The 10,368-nt window shown below is 41.8% G+C and overlaps 1 protein-coding gene across 2 annotated transcripts in view; it reads right to left on the reverse strand.

Moving 5' to 3' along the window:
- LOC107741278 (N-alpha-acetyltransferase 15, NatA auxiliary subunit-like) overlaps nt 1–10,368 on the reverse strand; it is a 28,448-nt gene that overhangs the window by 6,987 nt on the left and 11,093 nt on the right. The window contains exons 9-12 of one of the 2 annotated variants that reach the window (XM_016553985.1): nt 7,846–7,952; nt 7,671–7,743; nt 7,409–7,578; nt 7,161–7,313 (exon numbers count right to left, since the gene is read on the reverse strand). In XM_016553985.1, coding sequence (XP_016409471.1) covers nt 7,161–7,313; nt 7,409–7,578; nt 7,671–7,743; nt 7,846–7,952 — 503 coding nt within the window. The remainder of the gene's footprint in view (nt 1–7,160; nt 7,314–7,408; nt 7,579–7,670; nt 7,744–7,845; nt 7,953–10,368) is intronic. The other variant, XM_016553978.1, reaches the window with a different exon arrangement.

Consider the following 10,368-nt stretch of genomic DNA (forward strand, 5'->3'; position numbering starts at 1 on the left):
AAAAAAAAAAAACGGCTGCCAGAAGCAACGCTTCCAAACTGAACAGACTTGTCTTTAAATAGTAAAACAACACACTACCATTCAAAAATTTCAGGGCAGTAAGATTTTTAAAAATGTTTCTAAAAGAAGTATCTTATGCTCATCAAGACAGCATTTATTTGATCAATAAGGCAACAACAGTAATACTGTCAAACATTATTACAATTTAAAACAACTCTTTTCTATTTTTATATATTTTAAAATGTAATTTATTCCTGTGATGGCAAAGCTGAATTTTCAGCATCATTACTCCAGTCTTCAGTGTCACATGATCCTTCAGAAATCATTCTAATATGCTGATTTAGTGCTCAAAAACACTTCTTAAAATTTAAGAAGTGCATTAAACATTATATTACTCAAGGTTTCCCAAACTGGGTGTGTACTGCAGGGGGTTTATGAGTTTAATGAAAAGCTATTAATTAATTAAATCATAAAAATGTTAAATTAAAACAAATCATTTTCAAATGAATCAAAATAAAACACTTAGGCTACTGAAAAAAAGATAAATATTTTATTTGTTTAGCCTACCTGCATGTCATATGACCATAACCAACTTCAGAGAACCATGAACATGCAAATGTAATACTTCATTATTAAAAGCTTTATTTTAAAATCTCAGGGGTACTTCAAATAAAAATATATTCAGTGAAAGATAACAAAAAGTTGGTGAATTTGTGCATGTTAATGTGTTTGAAAGACAAACGCCTTCCAAAGTAATACACGGTAAAATAAATTATATAAAAAAAAAAAAAAAATGTGTTCATCAGTAGATGCAATGTTGAAACACTTCTTAAAGGGGTCATATGATGCTATTTCAATTTTTCCTTTCTCTTTGGAGTGTTACAAGCTGTTCGTTAATAGATAAGATATTTTCGCTTTCACAATGAAACACACAGCGTCACACACGGCGGGCTCGAGTGAGCAGAGGCCGGGGGTTAGAGTGAGTGGAGGCGGGCGGGCTTGCGGCAACCACATTTGATGACCCCGGGCTGGACTCCGCTTCGTCCACGGTGAAAGCCGATCCGGCGATCGGCAGCGCGAAGTTGATGTATTTCCTCAGCAACCAGCACGGATATGCTCTAGGCAAGACGAAGCAGATATCGTCCTCTTTTGGAAGGCCAAACAAAGTAGATCATATGACCCCTTTAAAGGATGAAAGAGCAATTAGGGAGAATCAATAAATTATGAATAAATTATTGTTATTGTGTAAATAATATGTAATCCATAAAAAAGTAACTGTAGTGTGATTATGAGTATTTTAAAATGTAATTTAATCTAATTGAAATCTTTTATAATATTATACAAATCTTTATTGATACTTTTGATCAATTTAATGCACTCTTACTGAATAAAAGCATTAAATTCTTTTTTTTAAATCTAATTGACCGTTTGAACCGTCTTATGTATGTAATAATTGGTGTTATGTTAAAGGGGTCCTATTATGCTTTTTCACTTTTTCAACTTTAGTTAGTCTGTAATGTTGCTGTTTGAGCATGTTGTAGGAAAATTAATGTTTTACTCTTTCTTATTTACTTTCTTAGACATTGTGTGGGGTTAGTCATAAATAAAGACCTTTGACCTCACGGGTGTGAAGGCACACAAACACACAGTAAAAACAAATGATCAGAAAGAGCCTTTGAACTCTTTAGTGCAGGAAAGACAGAGGGGTTGTTGACCTCACAGATGTGAAGATAATAAAAGCCCAGGGGGTTAGAAGGACCATTGTTTTTTCTGAAAACAGCTAGGTTTGGTTTACGGGGTTAAGTGGAAATTTACAGAGAAGGAACCTTGTAAGAAGTGGGGGGTGATAACAGTATAATAAGGCTGTCTGTTTTCAGTGTGATTTTAGGTCTGTTGTGTTTCAGGGTAGCTGCTGAAACATTGTGAACATACCTCTTTAAGGAAAATAAACTTCTTTCCTTAAATATAATTTGATTCCTTGTCTCTTACACTGTGATGCTATTTGTTAATAATTGTTTTTGCCACAACAATTTGGTGTCAGAAAGCGGGATCTCACGGCGGTTTCTTCTGGTCCTGAGCGGATTTGACGAAGTGATCATCTCAGAGCACCAGGCTCTGGTCTTACCTCGAAAATTGAGAGAGAAGAGCCAAAACTGCTTTCAGGGCCAGAGTGACTCGGCTGAGATCAGAAAGAACCCGGTGGCAGTAAAAGCATCTCGGGTAAGAGACTGTAAATTGTTTATTTTGTGTGGTGTAATTCGATATGACTGTGAGTGAACCATAGTGGCTGAGACTATCTCTTTGGTGCGAGCAGAGAAGGTTTTCGAGGGGTAAATTGTAACCTGAGGAAGTCAAGTCAATTTTATACCGAAAACTAGCTCGTAGGTGGACGGAAGAGCCACAGCTGATTAGGTGAACTAGAATCAATCGAGCGCTGGAAAGCACTCACGGGAAGATTTTGAGTAAGCCGTAATTACAGAGCATTTTTGCTAACCTTGCCGATTTGAGGTGACAAAATCGGATCTGTTGAAGACGTTTAACAGATTATTAGACGTGCGTCGAAGGAAAATCCAGAAGAGATAGAAATCAGCCAATATGGGATCACCAAACAGTAAGCTAGATAATTTTTATACACCAGTTTTCGGTCAAATGAAAAAGAATTATGGGCATAAGTGTATGCTAGACATAGAAAAGCTGATCAAATATCATGATTTTCCCGAAGAAGGGACATTGAGTAAAGTAAGACTGAATGTTGTGAGAGAGTCAGTTGAAAAGAACAATGAAAAACAGAATGGTTGTTGTATGTGTGTTCGTCACATGTGTAAAGGATGTGAGCAGACTATAGGTTGTTGGTTAGAAGAGGCTGAAAGACGAGAACGAAAGCAAATGCAGAAAGAATTGGCATGTAGGAATGAAATGAAAAAGGTGGAAGAGAATGTGTGTGAGAAAACAGCTCCACCGGAGCAGAATGCTACTAATGAAAAGTGTGTTTGTGTTTTCCAACATGCACCCGAGATCGGGTCAGCACCGCCGGCTTATAAACATCACTACCCCGTGGCAGAGCTGACAGCCCTGAAACTGGACCACGATCTCGACTGCTCTCCGTTCCAAAGACCAGCACAAAATGCAGCACGAGTAGCAGCACGAGTAGCAGCACAAGCGGCAGCACGAGCAGAAGCAGAAGCGAGAGGAGCGCGAGCAGCGGCAGACGCAGCAGTGCACATGCTACAAGCGCAAGAATTCCCACGAGCACCAATACCGCCAGTACAGCAGGCGGCGGTAAAATCCTCAGCGCTCGCTGCCACAGACAGCGAAGAAGAAAGGGAGGAGGACGAAGAACAGGAAGTTTTCGGGGACGCGTCTGAAATGGTTCCCAGCACAACTGATTCAGAAAGACCGAGCACCAGCAGGCCGAGAGTGACAAGATCAAAGACGATTAAAAGTGGAAAGATCAGCGTCACAGCTCCGAAAGACACAGCGCCGAACATAACAGCTCCGATGGTCGAAGTTGCGGGTCCGGATGGGCCAATGCTGGTTTTTAGAGCTTGGACAGTGTCTGATATGAGAGACGCGATGGCACATCTACCGGATCCGCAGGACGCGGGCGAAAGATTTGCGAAAGAACTGCTTTTACTGTGCCAAGAGTTCAGCCCGACTTCACAAGAACTGAGACGGATGCTGGGTGTGAAAATGGGTCCAGCGAACTGGCATAAGGTGAGCGGAAAACTGGCGACAACGGACGTGAGACGTGTGCACACAGACTGGGACCATGCGAGCAACGAACCATACAGGAAAGAAGTGGAAAATTTCACTAACGCAGTAAGCGCAGCATTTCCTCCGCGTGTGGACACTGAAAAGATTACATGCTGCACTCAGGAGAAGGATGAGTCTGTCAGCAGCTATTATTACAGACTTTTTGAAACATTTGGAAAACACAGCGGCTTGACAGAGCCTACGGACAGAGGGAACAAACCAAGTACGTGGGAAAGCCTTCTATTGGGTTATTTTCTGAAAGGACTGAGACCAGAAATTTCAAGGGGAGCAAAGGCAAGTTACGTGGAGTGGAAGAACGGGCGCTTAACGTCAGCCCTGATGCACGCTATACACGCCGAAGACCAGCTGCAGGAAAAGAAAGACAGAAAACCACTCACAATGGCGGTTGTGCAACGTGAACCAAACAAGCCTGCAACTCAACAAAAGGCGAGAGGAAGAGATGACGGAAGGAAATGGCGGTGCTATGTGTGTGCTACGAACGACCATGCGCTCAGAGACTGTACCAAATGCAGAGTGTGCAGAAGAGACGGGCATTGGAGCAGTGCGTGCCCGAATGTAAGGTCTGATTGAAACGAAAGAGACGGAGAGCAGGACGGAGATGGTCCAGTTCGAGGAGGTCGGTGGCTGACTACGAGAAAGGGAAGTGAACATTTATTTCTAACACGCAAAACACGCACAAACACAAACACATACACTGATTTACTGTCTGCTATCTGCAATGAAGAATCTGCTTGCAAATCTTTGTGTGTTTTGAGCAATGTTGTGAATGATGAAATTTTGAGCAGTGTTTCTGATGAATGTTTAAAACTGTACAAAAGCACAGGGTTTTCTCAAATGCCAAGATACCCAATGATAGTCGAGGGAGTAGTAATTAACTTTTTAGTCGATTCCGGAGCGTGCCAGAGCACTTTACGACCATGTGACTTGCCATGTGTGCCGAAAATGACAGGAAAAGTGTATGAAAGCACTTCGGCTTCAGGCCATTTGATCTCTGAACAATTCACCGAGCCCTTAGAGTGTGAGACGGAGGGGGGTCGAACTCTGAAACACGAGTTTCTCTGGTCGCCCAAATGTCCCGCGCCTCTAATGGCCAGAGATTTAATGTGTGAATTAAATTTGACCCTCAGTGCTGATTCCTATGGAATTAGCATTGAGGAAGCACCACAAATGACATGTTCTAAATTTGAGCCGCAGTGGGCTTACGAATGGCAGATAAAAGATGTTGATTGGGCAGAGATGATTTTGAAATTGGCTAAGGATCGAACAACACCAATCAACACAGAGTTTATGACGCCTGATAAAATGCATTGCACGTCACATGTCGTAGTAGAACGAGACTCAGAGTATGAAGAAACTTGGTTTAGTGGTGTGGAGAATGAAAGTGTGAAATTTGACAAGATTTTCTGCGAGTTTGAATGAACAACAATTGCAGTGTTATTTAATGACAGAAGAGAGTGTTCCCCACCTATCTGTGTCGAAGGTCATAAAGCAGCAGTGGAAGGATTTAGGGCTTTTTGTGAAAAAGTGCCTGCAGGCCACAGACTGGGTTGAAGTTGATACAGACATAGCACAGAGCAAAAGTGTTGGAGCATTTAAATCGAACTACGATTTTGATGTGCAGGTTTTGAGAACTGTGACTGCTGTTGTGAAGAATGATGTGACAAAACATGGGGTGGGGGCTATTTCTGCCTCAGACATTGATATTTCTTTGGCAGAAATACCGTCAAAATTGTGGGCAGAGCACAAGTACGATGTGGGTTTAATTAAGGGATGCGAGCCGGTTGTAATCACCCCCAAATCTGATTACAGACCGTGTCAAGCGCAATACCCCCTCAAACGTGAAGCATTGCAGGGCATAATGCCAGTATTTGATTCTCTGTTGAAGGAGGGAATAATTATACCATGCAATGATTCACCAGTGCGCACACCAATTTTTCCTGTAAAAAAGATTAGAGATAAGGGTCAGCCAACAGAGTGGCGATTTGTGCAGGATTTACAAGCGGTAAATTCAGCTGTCATTGCCAGGGCAGCACGAGTGCCAAACCCTTATACTATTTTGTCACAAATTCCGCAAAATGCAACGTATTTCACTGTGGTGGATTTAGCTAATGCTTTCTTTAGCGTCCCAGTGGAAGAGAAAAGCCAGTTTTGGTTTGCGTTTGATTTCAATGATAAAGGCTACACATTTACAAGATTGTGTCAGGGCTATTGTGAATCCCCAACGATTTATAACGAAGCCCTTCGGAGAAGTATTGAGCCTCTGACTTTGACAGCTGGAACGGCCTTGTTACAATACGTTGATGATTTATTAATCTGTGCCAAAGATAAAACTACCTGCATTGTCGACACTGTGACTCTCCTGAAGCATCTTGAGCAGGGGGGACACAAGGTCAGTCTTTCAAAGCTGCAGTTTGTGAAACAGGAAGTAACCTTCCTGGGGCATGTTATCAAACCAAATAGCAAAGCACTGTCTGAGAAACGGGTGCGGGCCATAAAAGAGGTGCCAAAACCAGTTACAAAGAAACAGATGCTGTCATTCTTGGGGATGTGTGCTTACTGCAGAACATTCATTCCTAATTATGCCATTTTTGAGCAGCCTTTACGAGCCCTAACGACAGGGAAAGGGCTGAGGTCATGTGACAGACTTGTTTGGACAAGCGAGGCTGAGGAAGCATTTGATAACATGAAAGTGCATTAAGGAAAATAAACTTCTTTCCTTAAATATAATTTGATTCCTTGTCTCTTACACTGTGATGCTATTTGTTAATAATTGTTTTTGCCACAACAAGCATAAAAAAGATCTGCAAATTTACAAAGCTCAAAGTCCACCTCAAAAGGAGGTATTTTATTTAACAGAAATCACTTTCAAAAACTACAACGAACGACTCGTTTGGACTACAACGCATATTTTCTGGGATTTGTGATATCACAAATACCGACGAATGGGACGAGACCTGGTTGAGCTGCAAAAGAGAATGTCGGAGACACGCTAGTTTCCCCAAGGCAGATGAACTTAGAGTGGTTATTGATGCAATATTTACACTGAAGCTCGCAGGCGGCTATGGTTAGGGGCATGAAATTTCCCGACCAGGTGCCGAGTGCTGCCAATGACAACACACACTGGCCCAGCTAACCAATCACAGCACATTTCGTATTTCAGAAGGCGGGCCTTCATTTGATACAGGAACTATTCGAGCCATTCACGCCAGACTGAGGAGAGAGGTGTTGTAATAATGTAAATATGTGAAAAATAATGTGTTTTTCGAACAACCTAGTATGAGAGCCTGTTCTAGTACACCCCAAAACAAAATCAAGACTTTGTAAAAGAGCATAACAGGACCCCTTTAAGTGCGTTCTCACAAGTGTGTGACCTTCACCATACTAACCCGTGTGAACTTGGAACACATTTCTTCAGCCTCTTTGATAAGTCCAGCCTTGAGCAAATACTTGGCACACTTGGAGTTGATGAAGCGGTCAGCGGTGTCCAGAGCCTGGGCCTCGTCCATCCAGCGAGCAGCTTCACGGATGTTACCCGCATGCTTTCAAGAGAACAAGGCATGGAAAACAAAATTAATTCTCTCAAGTCTCTCATTTCTTTTACCTCAGGCTGTTTCAACGACCTGTGTGCGTTTACCTTGTATATCTTCGCCTTGATGAGGAAGAGCTCTATGAGGGTGGGGGTGCTTTCAATGGCTGTGTTGATGTATTCGAGGGCAAGAGTCTGTTTGCCGATATGGTTGAAATGCTGGGCAAGGAAATACTGAACCCACAGTAAAGTAGTGGGTGGCTCTGTCTTCCCATCATCTACAAATTCAGCATCACATGTCCACAGTGAGAACTTTGGCACCATTACTGCAACTGCTATCCGTCATTAAAATCTGTTCACATGTACTCACCATTTTGGTTGAACATTTTACAAGCTCTCAAACTTTTTTCATAGCCCACAACTAATTCCTCAATTATTGCTACCTGCAGAAGACAGGAAGATGTTATAAAAAAGGTGTCTTTTCTTATATGTTTAAGTCCAGAAGAAACTTCTACACATTTTCTTGGTCACATCGCCCATCTCACCTTGTCTTTAAGGTGGTAGAGTGATTTTAGTGTGGTAAAGACAGGCGGGCATCCTTTGCTGAAGTTCATCCTCAGGTAGCGATCCAAACACTCTCTAAACTTCTCACCTGGGAGAGCCAAATGCGGTCACATACACAGACACATTATGAGAGCATAACAGCCCTATTGATTTGACAAGACTGGTGCTGACCTGTGAGGAAGTTGAGAGGAAGTCTTCTTGGCACCAAGCCTTTAGGATACTTAACCCAGGCATCTTCATAGATTTTCTGCTTCCCCTCAACACTCTCTGAGAGCAGTATGACATAGTATCAGGGATTAATAGAAATGAAAATCAGCCAAGATTTGTGTCCAGAAAAATTTATATTTACTTGGTTTGAGTGCTTTCTCTAGCCCTTGATAATAGCTCCAGTTCTCAGGGTTTCTCTCCAGCAGTCGGTGGTAGACCTCCGTAGCTTCACCAGCCCGATCTAACTTGAGAAGCAGCTCTCCTACACACATATCAACATACGTTGCTTTAAAGAAACGGCGACAGCAGAGGATAAACAAGTTCATCATGACACAAATAAGGATGTCAACGCAGAAAATATACAATTAATATTAAAATTCTGTTATTTTGTTTAAATAAAAAATTAACTACCGTTCAAAAGTTTCAGGTCAGCAATTCTTTTTGAAAGAAATTAATACTTTTATTAACCACGGACACATGAAAATTGGCGGTACAGACATTAAACATTTTTACAAAAGATTACTATTTCAAATAAATGCTATTCATCTACTCATTTTATCCTACAATTGTACCAGTTTCCACAAAAATATTCAGCAGCACAACTGTTTTCAATATTAATAATTAAGGGTGCTCCGATCAGGATTTTTGGGCAGATCACCGATTGTCGATCACAGGAAGCAGTATCTGCCGATACCGATCTTTTTAAAGCCTTCTTTTTATCATTTAGAGTTATTTATAGTGATGCTCCAGTCAGGATTTTTTTAGACATTCATTCAGGGCCTGAATTTCATTTTTGAAAATGGGGGGAATTCCCCTCTTAGGTGACTCTTGTGGAGGGGGGCATTTTTTTTTTTTTACATTTTTCAAAAATAGGGTAAACGTACCTATTAAGCTCACATACCCATTAAGCACACTTCCATTTTTGAGCTCAGATTATAAAAAGAAAAAATAATGCATTATCCTACACAATGTCTTAACCAATTGATGTGTTTTGTACCACATAGGCCTATATAATTATCTCACCTAAATGTTTGATCATGCAGTGCATTTTTGTTTTTACAATGGGGCAATTGTTGCACAATAGCTTACACACAGCACAAGCCAGATTTCGTGAGCTGTATGTGAGGCAGCCTCATGCCAAGTTCACACATACTCCGTTTGCAGTGCGCATGCAGTCCATTTGCAGTATGTAAGCGGTGCAGAAGCAGCACGGACACATACTGTGCTTTCACACAGAGGTCCGCTACTGATCCGTGGCTGTTTACCACAAACACAACATTTATCCTTTTTGATTTCAAATCCAAACGTTGTTACTGAAAATGCTTTTTGAGCATTGTGATTCTGTTTTTATGCAGTACAGTAATACAATCTTTCATAGACGTGTTTAAAGGGGTTCTATTATGCTTTTTCACTTTTTCAACTTTAGTTAGTCTGTAATGTTGCTGTTTGAGCATAAAAAAGATCTGCAAAGTTACAAAACTCAAAGTCCAATTCAAAGGGAGATATTTTATTTAACAGAAATTTTTCAAAAACTACAACGAACGACTCGTTTGGACTACAACGCATATTTTCCGGGATTTATGATATCACAAATATCGACGAATGGGACGAGACCTGGTTGAGCTGCACTAAAGAAGGCAACGAGTGTTATCACTATGTCGGAGACACGCTAGCTTTCCCAAGGCAGACGAACTTAGAGTGGTTACAATCATCCGGGTTTAAATCGAGCTCAAATTGATTTGATTTTGACGCAATATTTACACTGAAGCTCGCAGCAGGCGATGGTAAGGGGCATGACATTTCCAGACCAGGCGCCGAGTGCTGCCAATCACAACACACACTGGCCCAGCTAACCAATCACAACACACACTGGCCCAGCTAACCAATCACAACACACACTGGCCCAGCTAACCAATCACAACACACACTGGCCCAGCTAACCAATCACAACACACACTGGCCCAGCTAACCAATCACAACACACACTGGCCCAGCTAACCAATCACAACACACACTGGCCCAGCTAACCAATCACAACACACACTGGCCCAGCTAACCAATCACAACACACACTGGCCCAGCTAACCAATCACAACACACACTGGCCCAGCTAACCAATCACAACACACACTGGCCCAGCTAACCAATCACAACACACACTGGCCCAGCTAACCAATCACAACACACACTGGCCCAGCTAACCAATCACAACACACACTGGCCCAGCTAACCAATCACAGCACACACCGGCCCAGCTAACCAATCACAGCACACACCGGCCCAGCTAACCAATCACA

This window comes from Sinocyclocheilus rhinocerous, unplaced genomic scaffold, assembly GCF_001515625.1.
Source record: "Sinocyclocheilus rhinocerous isolate Xijiao unplaced genomic scaffold, SAMN03320098_v1.1 scaffold431, whole genome shotgun sequence".
Lineage (NCBI taxonomy): Eukaryota > Metazoa > Chordata > Actinopteri > Cypriniformes > Cyprinidae > Sinocyclocheilus > Sinocyclocheilus rhinocerous.